At 45.6% G+C, this 12374-nt stretch overlaps 1 protein-coding gene across 4 annotated transcripts in view; it reads left to right on the top strand.

Moving 5' to 3' along the window:
• The window catches only part of SCML4 (Scm polycomb group protein like 4), a 106080-nt gene that overhangs the window by 73974 nt on the left and 19732 nt on the right, over nt 1–12374 (top strand). For 3 of the 4 annotated variants that reach the window (XM_077780029.1, XM_077780030.1, XM_077780028.1), the window contains one exon: nt 437–631. In XM_077780029.1, the coding sequence (XP_077636155.1) occupies nt 437–631 (195 nt within the window). Of the gene's footprint in view, nt 1–436; nt 632–9478; nt 9688–12374 lie in introns of those variants that run through there. The other variant, XM_077780034.1, reaches the window with a different exon arrangement.

Raw genomic sequence — 12374 nt, 5'->3', positions numbered from 1 at the left:
AAGGACTGACGACCCAATGATGTCGTTGGGACATCATGTACCCCTGATCAGATAACAGGAGAGGGGCACTTCACTTCTTCCCCCAAAACGTTAACCCCAGTCACATCATGAGAAAAACATCAGACAAACCCAAATTGAGGAATATTTTACAAAATATCTAACTGGTACGCTTCAAGACTGTCAAGGTTATGCAAAACAAGGTAAGACTAAGAACAAGTCACAAACCAGAAGACACTAAGGAGAAACGACAACCAAACCCAGTGTGGTGTCCCGGATGAGATCCTGGAATAGAAGCAGGACATTAAGTGAAAAAGCAGGTGAAATCTGAATAAAGCTTAGTTAAAAACAAAACACACTGAACAGACAAAGACCCTCCTCCCAGGGACTTGTGGCCTCTCATACCCGGCTCTGAGTTGCTATTTCTGTGGCATTTCAGTGTCTGCATCCTTCGATGGGAAACAGCACCTGCGGAGCCTGCCTGTGGTGAACAGCGTCGGGTACGTCCTCCGTTTCCTCGCCAAGCTGTGCCGAAGCCTCCTGTGTGATGACCTCTTCAGCCACCAGCCCTTCCCCAGGGGCTCTAGCGGCTCTGAGGAAGCCCAGGAGAAGAAGGAAGGCAGGATGGAGTCAGGTAGGCTTTGTTCTTCTGCCTTCCCTGTGCCTGCAGGTGGTCCCCCTGTGTCTCCGCCCTCCCAGGAGCTCCCGGAAGCTCTCTTACTGGAGGCCCACAGGCAGCCTCTCTGCCAACCTCCTCCCCACCGCCCCCCATCCCAGGAAGTAGTCAGGAATGGCCAAGACTGAAGGTACCCTGGCAGTCCCCACCCAGGTTGCAGTGGGAAGAGATCACTCCAGCTACTGAGAGCTGATGCTATAGCTTTTAGGCGTATGTTATTAGAATCTGGATGAGACCACATCACATGTTAGTGATTTTCTTCACTCTTCTTTAACTAAGACTTTGGGGCACTTATGCATCATTGTTGAGTAGCTAAAAGACTATGACACTAACTAAGAAATCCTGAAGAAACTAGGGATAAGGAATAGATTATGTTGGTCTTGCCTGGGGACCTCAGATACCCACCGATCTCAATAAACGGAGTGTCTTTTACTGCAAGGATTTCACCAGGCTACGAATCAAATATGTTTTTCAGTCTAAGAGTTAGTGTTTCTCTCTCATTACGGGATGGAGAGTGAACCAAGGGCTCAGGGGCTGACTGCCTTTTGTTGCAGACGAGCTCAGCACAGGAAAGCTAGTGGGAAGGTCAGTAGGAGCACACAGGGGCCACACTGCCAAAGTTGTCACAACATTGTCTGCTCAAGGGACTAGATAACCACAGAAGATTTTCCTTCTCCGCTTAGCAGCCCTGAGTTATGGATTTTCAGAAAGTTGAACGTGGCTCTAGGTTCCCAAAGATGAGCAGAAATGTTGCCTTTTTTCTTTCTCAGGAAGCAGTATTGTTAATATATAGAGAACACATAGCCAATGAAACTGGAATCTAGTCATTATGTCATTCTATAAACGTTTGCCGAAACTTCTTCTGTTCCAGCCACCATGTGAGACCTTGTCTTGTGATAAGACCAATACACAGGTTCAGAAGGCTTTTGAGGTATTGAGTGACCACTGTTCATAATGAAAAATGAATACATTTGCAGGTATGTGTTCACAGGTAGTCTTAGAGGCTTAAAAAAAAGATGCTTATAATAAGAGCAGCTATATGGGAAGCCTAAGAGGACAGCAGGGAAGGGTAAACCTAGATTCTTAGCATAGATTTTTGTCAGATACTGTCAGGAACCTTGTTTACAATTTTACATTAATGCCTCTGAGACCTGGGATCAGGAAGAAATTTGGCCTTTACAAAGAAAGCTACCTAGTTAAATATAGTCTATGTTAGCAGGTACTATCTATGTTTGTGGGGGGTTTTTTTGTTTTTGTTTTGTTTGTTTGTTTTTGATGTCTCTATATGGGCAAGCTTGGGAAAACGTTTTCTTCTTTTTGGGCCTCCATTTCCTAAATGAGGTATTGCTTGTGCACAATGTACCTTCTGGTTCTTACAGTATGAATCTGGTCTCTCTCCGGTCAGCTCTAGCTGACTCAGGGACATATCCTAAAGCTAATGTACCTTCTGGTGAACCTTGCAGTGAGACTAGCAGAATGGTCTGCTTTCACTCTGCAAACCCCTTGAATCACTGTTACATTGAACAATCAATGACCCATAGGATATAATAATAAAGCCACGTAATTCATGTCTCCCATTCCCCTTTAAATGTATCCTGTGGGACCACTTCTTTCCTGTCCATGGATGAAATTTTGGACAAATCTTATGACTTTTCTTGCTCCTTTCAGGTAACAGAGCATTCTCTAGTCAATAATTAATATATCTAGGTCAGAGTAAGAATAAAACTTTAAATTTCACTCAAAGATGTAACTATTCCCCATTCCCAGTTCTGATCTGCTTCAGGCCAGTTGTCCTCTCTCCACCTCACACTTAACCTTGTATTTTTGTCCCCTCCTTTATTTAGCTAATAATGATTTTGAATCCTTCATGACCAGAGTAGGGGACGGAAGAGAGGTAAAGGGTAGGGGACTTTTTACTTGACTAATCTTGCTGTGAGTTGGCATAATATGCCCTAGTTCTCAGGTGTTTAAAGCTGGTTCTTCATCCTGTGGGTTCTTAATTACATGGGCATGTTGGTGATCCTACCATCTCTCATTTGCACTTTCCATATCATGAACAAATATAATTCTTCTCTGGCTGGTCACTTATAATTCCTTCCACGGCCCCAAATCTGTACAAAACACATCTCTAGCTTCTTTCTGCAGAGGCACAGCAGTGCCATCACACAGTCCTGCAGAAAGAATCTAAGATGATCTTACTTTAGATCTCTCTTTTAATGGTCCACATATGGTCCTGACAAACACTTCCCAAAAAACTCTTGCCAGGCTGAACCCTGCAGGCACCTCTCTTTTGTTCTGTTATCAAAATAGCCAGACTTTTGGATTTCCCATGGGAATCAAACAATAATCCATTGTGTCTTTCTTTTTTTTTTAATTAAAAATTGTTTTAATGTTTTATTTTTTCTGAGAGAGAGAGAGAGAGAGAGCGTGAGCAGGGAGGGTCAGAGAGAGGGAGACACAGAATCTAAAACAGGCTCCAGGCTCTGAGCTAGCTGTCAGTACAGAGCCCGACGTGGGGCTCAAACCCACGAACCATGAGATCATGACCTGAGCCAAAGTCAGATGCTTAACCAACTGAGTCACCCAGGTGCCCCTCCATTGTGTCTTTCAACTCCAGGGACAGATAGCAAGCTATTCACATGGCCATATTGAAGCCTTTGGGGACATACTGGACTGTTTTCTCCATAATTCATCTTCTAGTCAACCTAGAAGATGTTTCTCAACCTGTACATTTCTTTTGTAGGCTGGTTGTAGGTAGTCATCTATAGGTGTGAAAATGGCATTCCTTCATCTTTTTTTGCAAGATCTATACACTTCACTCTACTTGGGGGTGTCTGTTATCTTACAGTCTCAACCAAAACTGAAACTAAGATAGTTTCATTTTAACATCCTGTCCCAGGAGACCCCCTTCAGCTTTCCTTAAGTAATTATTGAGAAAATTGTTGCCTTGGTTTCTATCATATTCTCTCCCCTTCTAAGCTCACCACACTGGAGGAAGTTCCAGCCTTTTCTCTGGAGTAGTGTAGCTGCCTCACTTCTTCCCTTGACTGAGACAGTTATTTTCCCTTGAAAGCTCCTTTCCTTCCTAGTTGGCCTGGCTTTGGAAGTAGTAACTTGAATTGTTTTCATGAGCCTTTCCCCAGCCCATGCTGATTTGAAAAATGAATGGCTCCAAATCAATTAACCTTGTGGAAATTGTTTTTCGTGCCCTAGGTGTTGCAAAACCAAGTGCAGTGTGTTTCATGTGTCTGGGAGTCTCAAGGAAAGTGGAAGAAGCAGCCATATCACAGTATGCTCTAAGCAGCCCCCTTGCCACGTGTCTTTTCCACCAGTCTGCCATGGAGCCTAAAATGACACCATTGGAGAGTTTGCCTTGAGATTAAGACATTGCCCCTTTAGGATTGCCCTTTCAAATTTCCCTTAAAGGGTAATATATCAAATGATTATTACTTCAGATGAGGAATTGGCTTGCCACTCACTTTCCCACTATTGTGGTGAAAGAGGCACGTGGAAGAGGGAAAGGATGGAGGTCTTTGTTGATTTTAGGCTCCTTATCCATCCAGAGGACCACATCATTCTGAAACAAGATGACACAGTCTTGAACTCATTTGAACCAGGTTGTTCTCTGCCCCGATGTTGTTCAGTTAAAGCTATGGTCTATCAGGCTTGGTGCCATACAGCTGCAGGGTTTGTCCACACTCAGAGCATTTCCAGAAGACACTTAATCAGACAATAAGAAAATACAAAGCCATGACACATAAGGAACTATCAAAGAAACAAGGTTTGTGGCCACCCCCCACCAAAAAAAACAAAAAACAAAAAACCCTAAAACAACAATAACAAAAAACAAAGGATGATTTGGAGGAAGACATGGCTTTCTGTTCCAGTATACAACAACAGGTCATGTGGATTTGTTCACATTTCTTCACAAATAAGCCACATTTGTGCTTCTGCTGGTAGATTTAATTAAACCTAAGGTCTTGCCACTCAAACTGTGGTCGGGAGCGTCCTCATCACCCGAGAAAGGCAAGAGCTCAGAGGCCCTCCCACGCTCTTTAACAACAGATCCCAGGTGATTCGAAGACACATTAAAGTCTGAGAAGTGTAGATGCAAGGAATACTCTCCCAGGTAGAGAACTTGGTAGCTGAAGAGGCAGGTAGAACTCTCACAAGATAGCTCCTTCACAAGTCAGGTGGGGTTGATATATTCATAGGGAACTTTGAAAAGTCAAAGCCATAGAAGTAGAAGAGACTGCTTGAGTGGTAGGGATCTCTCCGTTATTGGTGACAAGTGCAGATGCCCACTTGTTAGGGCCATTAGGGGTAACTCTGGCAACCCAGAGGAGTAGGAGCAAGATGCCATAGCTGGAGGTGGCAGAGGCTAGCTCCAGACAGCAGGAGGTGCCCCAGGAAGCCCAGTGAGGGGCTTCCCAGAGGTAGAAGTAAGGATCCCAAGGCAGAGGGGCTCATGTTAGAACAGAGACAGTATCTTTCAAATCTCTTTCTCAGGCCTTTGACATATAAACTTTCTTCTGTGATCTTTCTTCTGTGTCCTGGGCAAACCAGACTTCAGACCTCCTCAGCTGCCTGAATCTAGCCTGGAAGGTAGAGTTCTTGGCTTGAAATCAGGAACATCAGTCATTTCCCTTCAATTCTATTAATCGACAGCCAAACGTGGTGTGCATTTTAGGAGGCAGAACAGCTCTCTGGTGCTTTGGGAGAATGGAGGCAGAAGCATCAATTTGACATTTGCAGTTCTGTCAGAAGTCATGTGATGATCACAGGGAAATTTACCTTAACCTTCGAATGCTGAAACGTTCTCAATTATAAATAATCTTAAGCTAGTGTTTTCGAAACTTGAATGTGCTCGCGAACCACCTGGCATCTTGTTAAAATGCAGATTCTGGCCTCTGTAGGGCTGGCGTGGGACCTGAGAGTCCGCATATCTAACAGGTGCCCAGGTAGTATCGGGGCTGCTGCTGGCCGGGGACCACTCTCTGGTGATAAAGTGTGGGCTGGCAGAGTCCTGCTCACCAGAGAACTTTGTTTCAGGTTTGCAGTAAAATGAGTCTATGTGCACTAAGACACTGAATAAGTGTTGTCACTGAGGATTATCCCATGTCCTGTGGAGGTGTCCATGGGCTGGAGAGGAGATTGGGGGAGGGCGGAGTGGTTAGGCGAGGTGGCAGGTGTGCAGATCTGGGTGAGAAGGTGGAGATTCACTGCACTGTGAGAAGGGTGAAAGAAAGCAAAAAATGGCGACAGCAAATTCCTCAGTGTGGCCTGGCCACCTGCTGCAGCAGGGTCCCTGTTGCACTTTACGCTTCCCCGAATCCCAGAAGATGTCCATCTGTTCTCCCAGACCCTTGTTTATACATCCTCAATGACACATGATTCTGCCTTATACTGCAAGAATCTGGGTCCAGATCTCATCTCCCTGCCAGGTAGACTTGGGAGCAGGGCTGCGTAGTACCCAGCAGAGCCTGACGTGTAACGGGTCTGCAGCAAATATTTACTGACTTGAATTCTATGCAATGCAACAGAACGAATTACTCACCAAGACTTGGGGAGATCTCTGGAAACCACAAATGTGATAACCGAACTCTCCTGCAAGATCTAATTTAGTGATTGGTTTCCTGCCTTTTGAAGTTTTAACAAGATGGGAACAAACTGTTTACTTTTGGTTGAGTAGCTTTTTTGATACACAGATGGTAGGGGGTGGGAGAGGAGGAAGGACATTTGTTCTCGAAGCTTAATGTTTTCTTCCTTGGCTGGTGGTCTTTGAGCCAGGCACCAGAAAACTACTGGAATAACAGAAACTCACAGTGCGCTCCATCATGGTTGAACCTATGTACCCAGCCTTTAGAAATCAAATCTGCTTCCTCGTTGAACTACAGATTCGTCTAATATGACAGGTCTACAGAAAATGACTCTACAGGGAATACCTATCTTTCCAAAAGATTGTTTATTTCTAAAAGGAAACAAGAGTTTACCAAGTGGCATGAATTCCATTACATGGAAACATCCATTTAGTCAGTCAGCAAACATTTAGTGAGCTTCCCCATCGGTGATGCACTGAGGCCCCCAGAGTCAAGGCCACTTGTTCAGAGCCACACAGAAAGGCAGCAGTGGGGAGAAAATTGAGATCAGGTCTTCTCTTCCCTGATCCTTTGCTTTCCTTCCAAGCCAGTTGTCAGTAGGGCCCTATTACCCAACACTTGCTGGGTAGGGTGTACGTCCTGTTTCCTGGCTCAGATGGCTGACTGCACAAAATGGATGTTCGCGAGTGGCTTGTGGTACACCTGTGTCATTTTGTCTACCAAAGATATAAAAGAACAAAACAAACCCCAACCCCCATTTAGCACAATCTAGGCAGAAGCTGTACTCCGGGTAGATCAGTTCTCTTTTCTCCTTCTGCGTTTCCTATCTTGGCCTCAAGGAGTGTTTCATCCTTGTCTTTGTGCTCTGGGTACACCCTTGCTGGGTGACATCCACAGGACAGGTAGAGCCCATCGTTCCAGACTCCAGGAGAGCTCTCTCATCTTTACAAAACCCACACACAGTGGTCCACTCCAGCACACATTAGGCATCATTTGACCTGGTATTTTAAATAATACGTAGAACGGTGGAGAAAAAGAAGAAGAAGAGGAAAGGTGTGTTGCTCCGGATCCCGTTGCAGCCGCTTGTGTCCCCGTGTAGGCCGGTGCCTGGAATACCTCAGAGCGAAGCTCTCCCTGCTACAGCCAGGGAGCGTGTGAACAAAATGAGCTGTCCTGTTCTCAAGCCAAGTGTTGCAAAGAGGGTCTTTTGGGAGGAGAACAAAGGATCAGTATCAAGCTCACGTGTTAAGAATCCTATGAGAAAGTTTTGATGGGAAGAGTAAAAGAGGAATGTCCTTAAGGTCTGCGGCAAATCCAAAGGCCTCTCCTGTATGTTCAGATGGACAGGACCAGGAGAAGCCCAGCCACGGCTCCCCCTGAATGGGGGAGCATTTGCCTGCGTGGGATTCGTAACCTTAGTTCTGCCCCTGGGTGTCAATATGAACACCTGGGTGTAGGAAAAATTATTTATTGTGTTTCCAATTATATCATTCATTAGTTTATAATATCTGTACATATTTTAAGACATTGAGCTGGGGTGCTTGGCTGGCTCAGTCAGTAGAGTGTGTGACTCTTGATCTCAGGGTTGTTAAGTTCAAGCCCCACGTTGAGTGTAGAGATTACTTAAACAAAAAAAATCTCAAGAAAAAAACCCAAAACTCCAACAACCAACATTGAACTAAAAGGGAAAAATATAACATCTCAAGAAAGGCCTGGGTTTTGTGGAATTTAAAATAGATTTTTTTCAGTGTTCAGTAACTTAGTGAATCTCTTTGCATTGCAAGGCTTAGGTTCTCTTCTGAGTCCCTGTAGATACTGAGGAAGCACAAGGTAAGTAGTCCATAATTATTGTTAAAGAATGAGTGTTCAAGTAAGTTGTTATATAAAGATAAACTTTATGAACTCTCTCTTATTAGTGGGTAGTTTCTGGATCTCATACATAAGCAACATAAACTCTTTGCTAAAAAAAAAATCCCATAAACTCCCTTGCATAGAATTGAATAGGTATTCTATAGCAATGCATCCTAGCTGCTATTGAACTAAAAATTATAATTTCCAACCTGGAAATGCAGAGTCAAGAGAAATGAAACAAATGGCCTTTTCTCATCTGTATTAGTTGTCTATTGCTATGTGACAAGTTACCCCCAAAAGTTAGTGGCTTAAAATAAAATTTATTATCTCAGTTTCTGTGAGTCAGGAGTTCAGGGGCAGCTTAACTGGGTCCCCTGGCTCTGGGTCTCACACCGGCTTGCATCTCGCACTAGGAAAGGATCCACTCCCTAGCTTATTCATGTGGCTGTTGGCAGGATTCAGTTTCCCATGAGCTGTTGGTTTCTTGCCATTTAGGCCTCTCCACAGAGCATCTCACAGCATGGCAGCTCTCTTTATACCAGCATGAGGAATACTGGGAAGTATCATGAGCCTTCCTGAAAGTCAGGATGTGCATTTAGGACCAAAACTTACGAGCTGTCCTCTATTCTGGGGACTCCAACGTTTTCCTGATTGAGGACCACTTTTAATTTCCCTGAAGTTCTAGAAAGTTCTAGATCAGTTCCCTGAAGTAGGACTGTTGAGGAAACAGGACATGACTGTGGAAGGTGCCCCCCCCCCCGCCCTCCCTCACCTCTTTGGACTTCCCGCAGGAACTTGGGTTAAAGGCGTGGCAAAGCTTCAAGACCGACCGTATCGAGTGGTTACAGGACTTGCTTTCCTTTTAAGACTGGAAGCACATGCATTATCTCAAATGGCTGGCTGGTGGGCAAAATTGCCTTTGGGCAAAATCTCCTCAGGAGGAAATCAGCCCAGAGGCTTAGCACAAAGTCTTAGGCAAACCAGAAACATTTGAGAGGACTACAGAAGTTCAGGTGTCAGGCATTAAAATTATGGTCGGTTTCTGTGCATCTCATTGGGGGAGAAAAAATATAAATGTGCTTAAATGGAGCAGAGGGGAGTCATAAGGTTGATTCTGAGGGCTGAGCGATCTGAACTTAGAGACAAGCTTAAAGGGAAAAATCTATACTGGCCAGAGACCAAGTTAATGGAATATTTAATTGAAGCAAATGAAATGCTAAGCCTCGTAGGTGGTGTGGCCCGGTGCCCTTTGAACCGGGAAGGCTGGGACAGGAGGCCGCAGAGGGCCCTGAGGGAAAACGTGATGAGCTTATCTGAGCAAGAACAAGGGCGGGACTGAGCCTGAGAAAAGAAAGTCTGCAACACCTCCACCGAGCCTCAGCCAAAGGCAGCCCGAGGGCAGAGAGGAAATCTGCTGGTTTCTGCCTCCACCACCACCGAGAAGTCCTCCGCGGTCCTCTGCCTCCCGCAGCTCTGAGCACGTGCTGGGTGCCGGTGGTGCCCGAGAGGAGCGTGGGTGAGGCTGCCTAGTGGCAGACCCCTCCCGTGCCAGCACCACCCGAGGTAGGAAACAATGGCCCCCTGTCAGGGCTCTCAGCAGGTTGCAGCTCTACTGCTATTGTTTTCCCGGGTCTTCTCCCGCCTGCCCCCGTCTTCTTTCAGCTTCTTTCCTTTGCGCGTCTTTCTCTGCATTCCGGAGCTTACCGGCTGTGCTCTCTAGGTGGTGGCGCCTGGTTAAGTGAGGGTAATAGCGATCCCCCAGCTTTTCCAGTGGCAGCATATGGGGCCCACTGTGAAAACCAGATCCTTTTCTGATCTGGGTTTCAGAGCTGGCATCTCTGGAGCTGCCGTCTCTTCAAGCAGCCGAGACAAGCTGTTCACACACGGAGCGCTCTGGACACTGACCCAGTGGTTTGACTTTCTTGCCAGGCTGGGCAGGGTTGTGCCGCCTGCTGGACTGGGCAGACCGGCTGGCAATCGATCCGGAGAGAGGCGGTGGCTCCCAGCCCGGGAGAAGGTGGCAGTGATGATTATAGAAAGGGGTCACTGTGTGCAGCTGCTCCTTTAACTGGGGAGTTATGACTGATGTGGGGAAATAAGGTGGGGAGTGGAGGGTAAGTGTGTGTGTGTGTGTGTGTGTGTGTGTGCGCGCGCGCACGCGTGCATGAGAGAATGGGTGGGGAGAACTGTTTGTAATGAAAACGAATAGTTTCTAAGACTCTGGGATTGGGGGCTATTATGACGTGAATAGGTATTATCTGAGAATAATTTTGCAGATGGCGGTATTGTTGCTTTTCAGGGCTTCATTTGGCTGGAAACTCCAAGTGAAGTGCCAGTTTAATTATTTTAATAAAATAAATAGTCTAAGTTCCCTTAACTGTGAGCAGTTAGGTCTTGTGTCCTAAATGACAAAGGGTCAACACCAGCCTGAACTAAAACACCATCAGAAGGGTCTGCACTTTGAGACACGTGGGCCCCCTTTCCCTCTCTGTGCAACTCTCGCTGCTTTTGGACTTTCTCTTTCTCTCTCTGGCTCTCAGCTTTCTGCTTCCTGTCCCTCGGTCTCTTCCTGCTTCTCTTTGGATGTTCTCTACATCCCAGGTGCTCTTGCCTGACCCTCCAGGACTGGAGAAGGAGTGGGTTGCATTGGGCGGGAGACCTCGAGGCCTCTGCAGAGGTGAGGGAGGAGGGAGGCGTCCACAGACTCCTGACCCTAAAGTTTGTTTCTGATTCAGAAACGAATGGGTATCCCTTGAGGCTTGAGTGGGTTTGCGTTCTTTTAGAGTGCCCTTTGGCCTCACTAATGGGCAGGCTGCATATACAGAGGCTGGGGGGAAACGTAGTTCACAAACAGATTGGCAATGGTGAAAAAGGAGCACCCCGCTCTCCTGAAAATTCCCAAGACTTTAAACCCTGAAAATGTGGCAGCCTTCTTTTGATTGTGCCACCAGTGCATTTGCCTTTCTAGTTAAGCTTGCTCCTGTGATAGTACGAGAGCAGATTGTTCCTTTGTCTGGAGGAAAGTTTTAATGATTTTACAAGTGCATCCTTTGTCTCCTGGATAGAGGGAGGGAGGTTGTAGAAGAAAACTACGAGAGACGCTTCTCTTTTACCCCACTTGGCTGAGCTCAAGTTCTCCACAGAGATTAAATGGCCTTAAACAGAGGCTAGATTGGATCCTCTTGTTTAATGAGAGGTGCCAGGGTGACAAGCTCATTTCAGATGAGAAGCGATCTTCTAAAAATCAGGGAGAGAAGGACGATGAACGTCTTAACCCGTCCAGCCCCGTGGTTTGCCGGGAGTCTGGGTGCAGGAGTTGGATCCGCGCAGGGCACTCGTCCCTTACAATCGCAGACTGCTGGCCCCATCTGGTGTTCACTCGTCAGTCAGCCACCAAGCTGCTTGAGAAGCACACTTCTCTCCTCAAGTGTGGGTTGGGTCCTTCTCTTTACGAACTTTAAATAGTGGTTTTAGGTAAGAAACAATCCATGTGCCACACTATAAAGTTCTTAAGGTACTATAAGTTCTGCATACCCATAATTCATCTACCTGTATGTTGGTGACTACAGTTTTGAATAGTATAAAGGCAAGTATCCAACAGCCATCTTTCCCCCCCATTTTTAGAAATTTTATTTAAACCCAAGTTAGTTAACATATAGTATAATAATGATTTCAGGAATAGAATTTAGTGATTCATCACTTACATATAACACCCAGTGCTCATCCCACCCACTGCCCTCCTTAATGCCTAATGCCCATCTAGCCCATGCCCCCCACCCACCGCCCCTTCAGCAACCCTCAGTTTGTTGTCCGTATTTAAGAGTCCTTTATGGTTTGCCTCCCTCTCTGTTTTTATCTTATTTTCCCTTCCCTTCCCCCATGTTCATCTGCTTTGTTTCTTAAATTCCACGTATGAGTGAAATCATATGATAGTTATCTGACTTATTTCGCTTAATGTAACACATTCTAGTTCTATCCACATTGTCGCAAACTAAAGGAAGAGAAATTGGAGTTAGATGTAAGGAAGAAATTTTAGCCAATGAGATGTATCGTACAATGACCTCATTGTGAGGGAGATTGTAAAATCTCTTGCAGGATAAGAGGCTCATTTATTTTCCTTATTTACCACCCAGCTTGAAAAGAGAGGTTGGGGCTAACTAACTCAGTGCATTCCAGGGTTAATACACCACCTTCGTAATTTTTGCTACATCCATGTAACACTGTAGAAGTGTTTACTTAAGATATTCCTT

Source organism: Crocuta crocuta, unplaced genomic scaffold (assembly GCF_008692635.1).
Source record: "Crocuta crocuta isolate KB4526 unplaced genomic scaffold, BGI_CrCroc_1.0 scaffold147, whole genome shotgun sequence".
Taxonomy (NCBI): Eukaryota; Metazoa; Chordata; class Mammalia; order Carnivora; family Hyaenidae; genus Crocuta; species Crocuta crocuta.
The sequence above is the reverse complement of the archived record's forward strand: the minus strand, read 5'-3'. Positions and strand labels throughout refer to the sequence as shown.